At 40.5% G+C, this 13,729-nt stretch overlaps 1 protein-coding gene across 1 annotated transcript in view; it reads right to left on the bottom strand.

The window, feature by feature from the left end:
* Positions 1-13,729, bottom strand: part of DMGDH (dimethylglycine dehydrogenase) — a 47,070-nt gene that overhangs the window by 13,056 nt on the left and 20,285 nt on the right. The window contains exons 8-14 of the mRNA XM_056849027.1: positions 12,511-12,680; positions 12,005-12,158; positions 9,783-9,948; positions 7,210-7,340; positions 6,251-6,468; positions 5,882-6,039; positions 3,101-3,160 (exon numbers count right to left, since the gene is read on the bottom strand). Of these exons, the coding sequence (XP_056705005.1) occupies positions 3,101-3,160; positions 5,882-6,039; positions 6,251-6,468; positions 7,210-7,340; positions 9,783-9,948; positions 12,005-12,158; positions 12,511-12,680 (1,057 nt within the window). The remainder of the gene's footprint in view (positions 1-3,100; positions 3,161-5,881; positions 6,040-6,250; positions 6,469-7,209; positions 7,341-9,782; positions 9,949-12,004; positions 12,159-12,510; positions 12,681-13,729) is intronic.

Consider the following 13,729-nt stretch of genomic DNA (forward strand, 5'->3'; position numbering starts at 1 on the left):
ATATCCAGTTGTCCAGATGAGTCTATGTATATTGAACCGTTTTTACCAACACACCAGTTCATAACAGCATTTATGGGATGTATCGAAGGTAATTCAAATTCATCCCTCTGCTGAGGCTCAATACATGCCTTTCCCTTATTAAAATGCGGGGAGATGATTGGGAGCACTGGTTGGTAGGAGCACTGCAGGATGTCCTCAGTTGATTGGAGATCAGTCTGGTTCACAGGCACATCCCCCATTTTCAATAAATTACTCCTGAACTCATCCAGCCCGTTAATGATATCCTCTTGATCAACTCTTGAGGGAGAGGGAAAGATATTGAGTATTTCCTCTTCCATCATGTTGTTAAGCTCCTTACAATCCAGACTGGTATGAGTTACTGGTGATTTCTCTTCAATAGGATTTTTATCCATCTCTGCCTGGGTAGTGTGGTTTCTCTCAGCTGGAATAGTCACCAAGGCCAAATCCTGCTGAAGCATTCCCGTCTCAAAATCCCATTTCTTTCTCCCACAAACAGTCTGCTGGTTTGGGAGGAGGGGAGTAATCAGTAAGTTAGAAAAGGCTCTTACTGGATAAATTCCTTTACTATTCAGCATATCCTTTTGTCTCAGCAATGTTGAGGGAATTCTTGAACTCTTGAAGGTCAGCATAATTCTCTGGGCCTGATTCCAGTTGCTTACAGTTTCAGCCCGAGTAATGTCTATATTGGGGCCACTCATACTGAGCAACTCACTCAGATGTTTGGTGGCCAGATATTTAGAATTCCATGGTGGCAAGTACCCTCTGTATTTGTAAACTGTTAAGCAAATCTTATGAGGTTGAAGAATCAGTAGTTGTTGGCAATTTTTGCATTGCTGTTTCCTCTCAATTTCCCTCTTTGCTGACTCTTCAGGAGCCCTACTTACAGTTGCTGAGGTAAGGGGTGAAAGCCAAGGATAATTAGAGTGTTCCTTATGTTTCGATAGAGTCTGCATCTTATCAGTTAGAGATTGTACCATTTGCATAAGCTTTTTTAAATCAGCTGTGATGTTACCAAGATGGACAAAAATAATATCAACTGTTTTAGCCGTTAATTCAGAAAGTTTCAGAATAACTTCGGCCTGTTCCATCTGCTCTTCGTTCTTATCTGAATCCTTAAAGGGAACAGCTGAGTTATTTACATCTTCATCTACACCAACACTGTCCTCCTCATTTATGTTGACTTCCAGAGGAGTAAACCGATTTGCAGTAGGCACATTAAAAACTGTAACGTTCCTTGAGGGAAAGTAGTCAGCTATTGTTGTCTGTTTGCTGGCAGGAGGAGAGGATATTTCCTCCTGTTCCCTTGGGCGTTTCCCACCTCCCATATTAAACTCGATAAGAGTTTAAGTCCGTCCAACCAAAACACAAATGCAGAAGCTGTCTAACTCTCTCAGCAGTGTTATGCAGAAATAGTCCAGGTGGCATGAATAAGGGATAAGGAGAAAGAAAATATCGTTGTACTTGCGGAGCATAAGACTGCAGCTACTATCCGGTCGCCATCTTGATTCTCTTAGAGTTGCAAATTTCAAACTGCATCAAGTTTAAAATTAAAAGAAAAAGTACAATGAACAATAAGCAATATTGTTCTTGTGCCAACGTTATCTGCAAACACAGAGCATAATGCATCTGAGACGTATAGACGGCACACTGGTAAGGGTTCTTTATTGAATTATGTGATAATAACTTCGTGGCGACTTTTCCATATTCCCCACAGAGCAGAACAATTGCCCTTCTTGAGTACATCTGCCAGACCAGCAGGTGCTTGACTGTGAACCACAATGCCGAACCCTGTGTGATTACAGCACTACAGACCAGCAAGTTGTATCAAAATCAATGCAGTCTAAAATGATCACTGAACTGAAGCACCTTTCCTATGCTGAAAAGTCAAAGCATCTGTGGCATTTTTAGTTTCAGGAAAGGGAACTATGGAAGAATATGTTCAAGCTTTATAAGAGGAGGAGAAATGAGGAAGGAGTTGATAGTGAATACATTTTCCCCCTCACTCATTATACTAGAATTCATGATCAGCCAGTGAGGCTGGTAGGTAATACGATCGGGACAGTTCTTCCCACATAAAATGGTTTTTAAAAAATTATAAAATTTTTAAAACCACCACTCTTAACCGGTACGCCATGCTGGACAAATGTACAGAGAATTAGCTGTTAGCTGGAGAAGCATACTTTTGAGAACCAGATGAAGGGGACCACGAATAAAGTATGACTACCATATCTCACAAGTTAACCAGAAGTAACTAGGGGACCCCTGATGGCTTGGGGCCAAATACCTGAAGAACTGACTAGGACCCTACCCAACCACTCCAGTCATCTTCAGAGGCTCTGCTTCAGGTGCCCATGCTATCTGAGGCTAGATGGGTGGCAGCTCGAGAAAGGGCCTTCTCAGTGGTGGGACTGAAACTTAGGACAACAAATCTCCCTGAGGAGAGAGTTCCAATCTCTATTGTTTCTTCCGCCTGCGGGTGAAGGCTTTTTATTTTATTGTCGAAGGCTTTCACGGTCAGAGTTCATTGGTTCTTGTAGGTTATCCGGACTGTGTGACCGTGGTCTTGGTTTTATTTTGGTTGGGCTAATAACTCTTATTAGCCCTCCTTCCCTGGCTGCAACTTGACCACAAAAAAGAAAGAAAGGGCGGGGGGGAAAGCAGATTCCAAAGATGGGAGGAATTGATCAAGTATTTGAGGACCAAGCAACCCATCAAAACAACTACATATTTGAAAGAATTTCTGCACCAAGAAACAAGGCTGCAAAAACATCTGGATATCTAGGCTTGTTTTATAGAGAAGATAATCAAGTTTAGGGTTACCATCTGAAGTGCCAACATAAGGAACACATTGTGATCCACAAGAATGTATTGTGTAACAGTAACAATATTTTATTAGAATGTACTATAGTTTTTGAAGATGTGGGGCATCTCTTTTTTAATTAATACTTTTCATAAATACTGAAAAAAGAACACTTTGTTAAAATAAAGAATACATGGTAAGCCTATGTAAAACATTTATTTACAATACTTTTGTGATTTCACCAATAATTATACAGCTCTCAGAATTCTTTTTGCCTACCTTGTTCAACTTTATAAAATATTTCAGGCCAGCTTCCAGAGGATTGGTGTCACAATTCATCTGTTTAAGAAAGGTACAAGACAAGAGAGAGAGATTCTGCAATAACCACTAGGTGGCATATTTTAATCACTTCTTTGCAATTTCTAACATTATTTTCCAATTATTTATTTATTTATTTATTTTACATCCAATCTGTTTTGTTAAAAGAATTGTAATTCTCAGTGGCATTTATACTGCGGTGCTCCTAATCCACAAGGCAGGTATATATTTCTTCAATATTTAAAATAAAAATAGGAGATGAGATCTCGCAAAACATAAATAAGTCTACTCAGCCATAGAACATTAACCATTATTCAAGAAAGAGACAAAAATGTCCTACCAAGTCCAGTAAAAGATTCTTATTTGCTTACTTTCCCTTCACCCCATATAACCCTGGTTTCATTAAACTAATGATGGCTAATGTATCTGAATGCAGGGCGTTCTACTAACAATGGTTAGTTAGGGTCTATCAAGTAAAGATCTGAAGCCAGGATCTGAAGTTGATTTATTAACTACAGTTAACCTTACGGCGTACTTTTTTGATGTCTGGTTTAATTCTGGCTTGTTCTCTCATGATGCACGCCTAGGTTACAGAGAGCAGGAAATGAAACCAGCATTTCTTGAGGCAAACCAGGATTTGAATGATTGTCTGTGGGCTGAAACAAACTAACCATAGTTAAAATAAACTATGGTTGTATGTTAAGTCTGAACCAAACCCATGAGTGGAATTGTGGGGTGCTATCACTAGATTGGGAAACCTTTCTAATGGGTTCTGGATGTGGAGGTTTTTGGGTCTGCAGAAACTTCTTGTGCATATGAAATGAATGATCTCTGCATTAAAATCTATAACCATTTATAAACTGCTATTTTTGTTTTTATTTACTTATTTTTAATTTACATTATTGATAGTCCACCTTTCTCACTGAGACTCAAGGCAGATTACACAGAATAAGTCAACAGGACATCCAGTAAGAAATTTAAGCATCAGAACTGCAGACATTTGAAACAAGTTTCAAATGTAGCAGCTGTTATAATCAGATATTTTTGTAAGAAATATTAAAATAATACATTGCCAGATGTTCTTTCTGATTATATGAACTTTTGTTCAGTTGATGTATACAACTAAATAAATCAGGGCAGACTCAAGAAAGGAAGTTCAAAGAAGAAAGAACATCCTCTCAATGTGATCAATTTATCATGGAATGAATGTGCTGTTGTTGTTATTATTTAATTTCTAGCCCGCCCTCAATCTTCTGTTGCACAGAGTTTTCATATTATCTATGAAGTCTACTTTTTCATACCATTTGTGTTTTACCCTTTTGCTAGTTCTTTGGAATGCTCTGCTGTGCAATACATATCCACTGGGGAATGCTTCTCATTGGATTTTTTTTTTTAAACAGTCTTCTTTCCCTTGCAGTGAAGCCCATTTTGTGAATCTTTCATTTAGTTTTGGTAGCTATGCGGTTTGAGGGCGCAGAAAAAAATACAGATATTTACTCTGCTGGATGGGATATGGTGTTAATGTTTTAAAGTGCACACACACACACACACACACAAAGCTGCCTTATACTGAATCAGACTCTTGGTCCATCAAAGTCAGTATTGTCTGCTCAGACCAGCAGCGGCTCTCCAGGGTCTCAGGCGGAGGTCTTTCACATCACCTACTCACCTAGTCCCTTTAACTGGAGATGCCAGGGATTTAACCTGGGACCTTCCACATGACAAGCAGATGCTCTGCCACTGAGTCACAGACCCTCTCCAAGGCTCTCCAGGGTCTCAGGCAGAGGTCTTTCACATCACCTACTCGCCTAGTCCCTTTAACTGGAGATGCCGGGGATTGAACCTGGGACCTTCTGCATGCCAGGCAGATGCTCTACCCCTGAGCCACAGCCCCTCCCCAAATATGTTTGAATAGAACACCAATGCATTCAGGGTACATTTTGAACTATCTGATTCCCCTTTTGGAATAAAATGGCCTGGGAACAAATGAAAAGGCTCTTAAAAAGGTCTCGCACAGCATTGCCAGTTTTTGACTCTCTACCAGAAATTAAATAGAGAGCTTTCAGAAATAAAGGCAGAAATCCTGTGCAAAGCTCTCCATGTTTAGGTATCATTTGCATTCTGCAAGTTGCTTTCTACAAAGACAACACTTTTCTTGGATCTTCTTCCAGTTGCTTGTTAGTTGTAAGGATTTGTACTGAGCCTCTGGTTACCTTAAAATCTGAAACTGCTTATGTGGAATTGGCATAGAACTTAATTTTCACAATCTCCTGAAGCCACATCTCGTTTTGAGCCTTCCTGCCCCTGCAACCAAACAACACTCCTCAACCTATACAATAGAAAGTGCTGTCAAGTCGCAGCCACGATTATCCCCAAAAGGGTTTCTAAGGGAAGAGACATTCAGAGGTGGTTTGCTGTTGCCTACCTCTGCACAGAGACCCTCTACTTCCTTGGTGGTCTCTCATCCAAGTACTAACCATGGCCAAACCTGCTTAGCTTCCAAGATCTCACAAGATCGGGCTAGTCTAGGCCATCCAGGTCAGGCCAACCTATAGTATACATGAAAGAAACTTACACAAATCTGTACCACAAATGTAAATAGAGAGCATTTTTCTCTGTCTGTAAAATAAACAAGTTAATCATACTCATATCCCCTTTCTCTTTCTTTTCCCCCATCAAATTTTATAAGCCTACCAAAATAAGTCATAAATAACAGAGAAAGGAAATAACGTATTTTCAAACCTCTGCTCCCCAGGCACGAAAAGCCTTTTCCAGCCTCAATGCGTTCAGCGCATATGTCCCAAAGTTGTCAATTCCTTCTTCCTGGCCCGCTTCCATGATGGCATAGTATAAAGCTGCAGAATCTTTTCGCCTGTGGTACAACTCCCAGCCCAGTTCACCTATTATAAATTGAAGATTAATATTTTTCAAAAAAAAAATCTACAAATAATTTGTGGCTATCATAATTTACAAGTTTGATGGGAAAATAAACATTCAATGAAAAAGTTTTTTTTCCACAGCTGAATTTGCCTGAGAGCATTACTTCCCACCCACCAAAGACCAGTTTTTCTGTTTTTGAGACTGTCATTGTTTTCCTCATCACTTCCTCACCTGTGTATGAAATTCTAACTGCAGTAACAGGAATGTCAGAAATCTTTAAGCGCCTGGATAGTAGAAAACTAAATGCAGCATCACTGAGGTCCTCTGTTGTTAATTTCTGGAGGACTTTCCGCGCATATGGACCAGCTACACCAAGGACTCCAAGTTCTTCTGTAACATTTGTTATCTCAGTCTTATATTGTCCTCTCACAGCCTCCTCTTCAATCCATCTATAAAGAGTTCATTAGACCAAAACAATTTTTTTAAATATCAACATTTATGAGCAGTAGCATTTGCAGTGTGTTACTGATCCAGGAAGAGAAAATCCCAACAAATCAAGACGAATGCTACTTCAGAAGCCTGATTAATTAATAAAATATCATTTGTAAAATTAAGCAGTTCACTGCTAAATCCAACAATTCCCCCCCCCCCTTTCAACAAATGTTTTTTGGGATACCATCAGCTCTAATTTTTACAATCTATGTTTTCACCTCCAAACTTTGTTCCCCAACACAAGTTGTTCCTTGTGCCCTTTATTTTCTTTATCTGAAAAATCCTTGTCCCTACTACACATCTAAAGAATTGGCAGTGATCAATAACAGCCCATTTTAGCCTGTTAAACAAGCCCAGATTCTCAATGGCGAACAAGACTTATGCTAGGACAAAGCTATTTCTGGGAACTGTATTATACTGTTCTAATTGCATTGCTTTAATTATGTCTCAGTAAGAAATGTGAACTATAAATGAAATAAATAAATAAATAAATAAATAAATAAATAAATTCTTCAGGAAAAAAAAGACAAGCCCTCAAAATATATTTGATTGTACGTATTCTCATCCCTGATTGAGAAATCCCCAACATGTTTGTGCACAGGAGAGCTTTGTTTTGACTTTCCTGAATGGTCACCTCTTCCCCACACTGAGAACCACAAAACATGTTTAAAACTTGAGTGGGCAAACTTTACACTTACCTCAAATCGTGAAGCTCTGATCCAGAACCAGTAACTAACAAAAATTCCTCTTCTTTCACGCGAGAGACTGTAAGCTCAGCATAAACTCTACCTCTTGGAGTCAACATGTGACTTATATTTGTGAAACCCACCTGTATTAAATTTAAAAAAAAAAAAAACAGCAAAAATTAAAGCACTGTGTAGCAGACATGGTTTGCAAATCTTTGATGCAAATTCCTTCTACAATCCAGTACAGAGTTAGGTAACCTTTTTTTTGCCATCAAGGAGCAGCTGACTTAAGGCGACCCGTGGGGTTTTCAAGACAAGAGACATTCAGAGATGGTTTGCCATTGCCTGTTTCTGCGTAGTGACGTTGGTATTCCCTGCTGGTCTCCCATCCAAGTACTGACCAGGGCTGACCCTGCTTAGCTTCCATGATCTGATAAGACTAGGCTATCCTGGGCCATCCAGGTCAGGGCATGACTAAGCCCTGTTTTTTTTAAGGGAACTTCAAAGGCCCCAAATCACTGTTGTTTTTCTAAATGGAAGGGTTTTCCCCACAGAATTATGGTGCAATCCTATGCAGATACTCTAGTCTATGCTCAAATCAATGTGCATAGGCTTGGATCCCACCTAGATTTCCATGGAGGTAAAGGGGGTAGAAGAGCCCCGTGGCGCAGAGTGGTAAACTGCAGTACTGCAGTCCAAGCTCTGCCCACGACCTGAGTTCAATCCCAACGGAAGTTGGTTTCAGGTAGCCAACTCAAGGTTGACTCAGCCTCCCATCCTTCCGAGGTTGGTCAAATGAGTACCCAGCTTGCTGGGGCGAAAGGGAAGATGACTGGGGAAGGCACTGGCAAACCACCCCATAAACAAAGTCTGCATAGTAAACGTCGGGATGTGACATCACCCCATTGGTTAGGAATGACTCAGTGCTTGCATAGGGGACCTTTACCTTTTTAAAAGGGGTGGAATTTTCACTGATTCTCCCCTCCTGTGGGAGATTCATGCCCAAGTTACTCCTAGGGTGTTCCCCAAGGGCAGCATTTTGACATGTTTCGGGCTGCTTCAGGAGAAAGAAATCAGCAAAAATTGCCCTCCATCTTGCAGCCACAGAAATTTAGGCAGCATCCAAGCATTTGGCTGCAAAAACCTGGCACAGGATTGCACCATTAATCTGTTACTATCTCCTACAGGTATATCTTTGAAACTTTAAAAAAAAAAGCTTTAGTGATCTATTTTTACGCTTTTCTTCAGAGGAAAGAAATCTAAAAATATTATGCTTCCCTATTTTATACAACCAATTGAATACTACCTACATGCACTGGGGAATGACATAAACGTACACTGCCACTTAACATCTTCTTCTAGCTTTGGACCTGCTTCACATCCCAGATAATGTTTAAATGTGCGTATTTCATTTGGTTATAAAATATTTCTGCCTCCACTTCAGCGAATCTGACAAAGGCAGCTTACAAAAATTAAGCAGAATAAAAACATAAAACACTGTGAAAGTTAACAATTCAAACTCAGCATTAAAAACCATACCAGAGCATAAAACCAACATATAAATCAAGAGTTGAATCCACACAAACGCTATTCCTTAGTACTACCACCAACACTGAGACATAAGGATTTGTAACATGCTTATTTAAGGGACCAACTTTACCAAAAAGTTTCCAAGTGGTCTCTCCAAACAGCTTCTAGTAGATCTTTAAAAGGTTACAATGGTTAAAGAGTTAACTCCCTCAGAAGGCAGAGCAATGACTAGAACCAATATGAAACCAACTTGCACTAGCAGTGTGCAAAGAAAAAAAATAATCTGGAAAATCTGCATTTGGATTTATTGAACCTGAAATTTTTTGAGATTCCTGAATTTCCCTGACTACCTATACCGGTACAGGTTTTTTTCTGGGAATCCCGAAACAATTTGGCTCCATTGTAGCCTATGAGGAATCTTTCCGGAGCTTTGGGGGACTGTTTTTTTTTTTTTTTTTTTTTTAAAGTAGGAGCACCAAATTTGCAGCATTGCTGCTGGTGATTCTCCTTACATGAACCCCCAAATTTGATGAAGATTGGGTCAGGGGCTCCAATTTTATGGGGGCCCATTTTCCCTCCATTTGGGAGGGAAATTTGCTGCAAATTTGGTGCCTCTAACTTAAAAAACAGCCCCTCAAGAGCCCTGGAAAGATTCCCCATAGACTATAATGGAGAAGAAGGGAAGGGAGATCTAAACTTCCAAGAGCTTGGTGCAAATGTGCCAAAGTGATTTTTTTTTAAAGTGGCTGTAGCTGATGATCCTGAAACAGCCCCTCCAGCCCCCTAGAAAGTCCCCATAGGGAGTAATGGAGCTGAAAAATATCTGAATTAAAAAAAAACCCTGAATCTGAACACCAAACTGGTATTTGGAAACCAGAAAACTGAATACTAGTAATTTTCGGCTACCTGATATCCAGATCTGAAAAATATTGATTTTTTCCCTAGCTGCACATCCCTTCTTTGTAGTTCATGTGAATGAGGCTATACTCTTGTAATTTTTTCAACCTGCTTGGGATCAGATCCTAGATTGATGTAGCTATTATGTTTCTATTTACCTTTGGGACCACATTTGCAAAAAGACGGTCCAAAAGTCTAACCGAATCATGGCCTTTGATGCTGAATTTGCCAAATGGAGTAAGGTCAATCACACCCACTTGTTCCATCACCTGCTTATATTCACGACCCACAGGTTCGAACCAGTTTGTGCGTCGAAAACTAGGCCTAGAAAAAAGAATGTTTCAGTGCATTAAAAAAAAAAAACTGCTGGGACACAGCTATAAAGTAGCTGTAAATACAGATGTAACACAATGCAATACTGAAATTCTCTTTTTTCCTGTTGTCCTCCTTGTTGGAAATATTTGGAAAGAAACTGATCAGCATTATGTTCAAGTTTATCATCAGAATAACAACAGGCTTAGTAATTGTTCAATTACAGATCCCATTAATTGCAGCAATTTAGTTTGCTTCATACTGAAAGCAAATTTCTTACAGATCAGCAGAATGATGGCTGAGAACAATTCCTGCCCTCTGTCTTCAACCTGTAAGCCAGGGGGCTGGGGGGCATTGCATGGTCTAAAAACCAAACAAATTGGGCGGCTGCTTTTAGAAGCAAGAAGCAGTCACAATGACCCGTCCTGAACTTTCATTCACTTAATGTTAGAAAAGTTGTATACCACTGCTCTGCATTCATATTCCTTCAGGTGGCCATCCCATTCCCCTTTTTGAGGTCTGAAGGAGCAAAAGTTAGCCAGCCTCTGTCCTTTCCCCATGAGGGGATCAAACTAAGAGTCTTGAGCGTGCTATCCCTGTGCCTTTCTACTAAGCAATGCCTGTCTTTGCAATGGGGCAGTGTGGCCTCATGTGGCTTGTGGAGGCATCAGAGCTGCAGTGGGCTTCCTAATTATGCCTGATGGCATGCCTTCTTTGCATCTGCCTCCTCAGCTCAGTGGTTAGGATGCTAGTCTTGGGTGTGGGGGCTGTGGATTCCAGCGTGAATTTTGGTGGTGTTGTTTTTATTTTCAGGGGAGGGGTGGGCATGGCTCGCAGCATGGATGGTTGTGTGGGCAGCATGTTTGCAGCCACTCAGCCTCTTGCCAGGGGTCTGGGGATGGGAGTGCTCAGGCCACGTGCCTGTGTTGAGGTTGCACTGTTGCTGGGTCTTCCCTCACTGTCTTCTGGTGTTCTGTGGGTGGGGGGAGTGGCATTGAGGGCGGTGGTTGGCTGCATCTGTGTGTACCACTTGGAGTACCACCATTCGTTACCTGATTGGTGGGTGTTGCTGGTGTTGCTATGGACTCCAGGACGCATGCTATGTGGTGTGCATCTTGCAAAGGGGCCCGTATTGTTTGTTCTTCCTATGGAATGTCCATAGGTACAGAACCAGTATTGCTGCTATTACATTGGTGGCTGGCTGCTACCACCACAGCAGCCCTCAGGATTGGGCTGCCCAATGTGTATTTGCTTAAAGGGCGATTCCAATAGTATTAAAGTAGGACTCCTCCCTGGAACTTAGCAGTATTTCTAACTATTGGCCTGTTGTTAATATCGTGTACTGACAAGGTGCCTGAACAGTTGGTGGCAGTTCAACCCAAACATTCCTTGATGATGTGGGTTATTTAGACCATGGTGCTGACCTTTAAGGCTCTAAAGGGTCTGGAGCCAGTGTATCTGAAAGAGTGCCTTGCCTTCTCTTGTATGAACCTGTCGACTGAGAACATTATCAAAGGTCCTCTCCAGATGCGTATGAAGGCAGGCAGGCAGATATCTACTGAAAAGACAGGTAGATATCTACTGGAAAAAAGGCCTTTTGTGGTTGCACCTTGGTTACAGAACTCCATGTTAATGGATGTTCTTCTAGCACCATCATTGTCATAGTTTAGGTACCAGGCCAAGTCAACCATATTTTTGCCTTTCATGATGGGTCCCCTATTTCAGTACCCAGTGCTTTGCTTTTCTCATTTTTAGAAAACTTCATTTCAGATTGAATTGATGTTTTTAATGTTGCTGCTACCATCAGTGAATGTTGCTGCTGATTTTGTTGTTGTTATTATTGTGAGCTACCTTGAATGCCCATTGCGGTGAAAGGTGGCATATTTATTTTCTTTTTTAAAAAATAAGTGAAATAATTGAATAAAATATATGGCTTTCTGAACAGTTTAAAATATACAAACTGAAAGCTGCACACCTGAAGTAGAAGACAGCGTCTAGTCCTATTAAACTGTAATGTATAATTTGTATCTAGCACAATACAGAAATGAAAAGTCTATATTTCATTTACTTGTATCCAATGTCATCTCCAGGTTTGTAGAACCAATGAGGTTGCTCCCATCCTGCGTGGAAACCCATGGAACATTTAGACTTAAGGTCTTCATAAAGCCCACTGACTCTTTCTGTAGGTCTCCCAGCAAACCTTTCTTCTTTAGGATACCCAACTGCAAAGGTAAAAGGGGGGGTTACATTCCCTGTTATACATGAGCCTGATAAAACAGGTGAAATGAAATAACTTTTTGCACACGTACCTCCCAGTACTGTTTCAAAATAATACTTCTCTATAGGTTGTAAAATACCACAACAGTGTGTGTGTGTGTGGGGGGAGCCAGACAGCACTTTATGACTATGCATGGTGTAAATTGACTCCGCAAACTACGTGACAATGTAGAACCAGGCCCTGCTCTCTGTTGGCCCAGAAAGCATGGACAAATAAATAAAATTCAGAACAGTTATCATTTACTCAAGTGCCAATAATATTTTTAGACAGGAAAAATCTATAAATAATTATCTTACCAATGTTGTTATATCCATAAGACTCTCTTGCTTTTGCTGCTGTAAATTGTGTGGTTGTCCATTTTCCGTATCTATTTGGATCTAACTCTATGAGATCGAAAGGCGGCTCCCCGCTGAGTATCCAGTCGCTGAGATACTTTCCTATACCACCAGCATGGATTATGCCATATCTGGGGGGAAAGTATATACATTATACCCCTGCTAACTTATTTCAAATAACATTTCAGCATAGGGTTTGAAGATTACAATCTCCCCATGATTGCAGTTTTTTCCTAAAAATTATTTTTTAAGCTTTGCTAACGACTGGCAAGTTTAACTAGTAAAATATAGAACATTCTGATTTTTTTCCTCAATGACATCAGGTTGAAATCATATTCAGGGTCCTAGTTACACAATAACAAAAACAGTATAAGCTGAACTAGACTTTAATCACATTCACAGCCTGGAACCCCTGTACCTGAAAGTAACTCCTCCGTATAAACCTGACTGCTAGATCCGTTTATTGCTCCAGTCTCTCCTCACTCCCATGTATGTTGTTTACTCAAAATCATTGACAATGACTACTATCTAGTACAGCCAAATCTTAAAAACTAATTAAATATAATACAGTGGATATGCCCAACACTGTTTATATTTTTCTGCCTCCCTATGACATCATCAAGATACTTGCCATCTTTGCCAGGCATTTTTGGCATCTTTACTCTAGGTTGAGAGCATGACTATAGGCACTGGCACATGGGCACTAGAAAGTCCCCATATTATCAGGGGTGGCCCGTCCCCTAAGCCCTGGGCTGGGCACCACAGCTGCAGGCTGGGTGGAATGGGCAGCCAATGGGCAACCGGCTGCTCAGGATTTGCCTGGATGGCTGGCAGGACGGGGAGTCCCCAGGCTGGCCAGTGGCTGCCCCTGTGTACTGTAAAAAACCACAAATGAATTTTGGCTTTCTAAAAGCTGAAAATTAAAAAAAACAACCACTCAATTTTCCATATTGACTGGTTTATTTGGTAAAGAAACTATTCTTTATCTCTCCCTAATTTGGGGCAATGCAAGTTGCTTTTTTTCAGTGTACGAACACATGAAAAATGTAATGTGTGAAGTGGCCATTATAAAATTTGGTATAAGGATTCATTTTGTTTCAGGTACATGGATCAGAATTATGTTCAAATTATTCAAAATAAAACAAACAGCTGCACTTCATAAGTGACAATGTACAAGCTT

This window comes from Euleptes europaea, chromosome 4 (genome assembly GCF_029931775.1).
Source record: "Euleptes europaea isolate rEulEur1 chromosome 4, rEulEur1.hap1, whole genome shotgun sequence".
NCBI classification, from domain to species: domain Eukaryota; kingdom Metazoa; phylum Chordata; class Lepidosauria; order Squamata; family Sphaerodactylidae; genus Euleptes; species Euleptes europaea.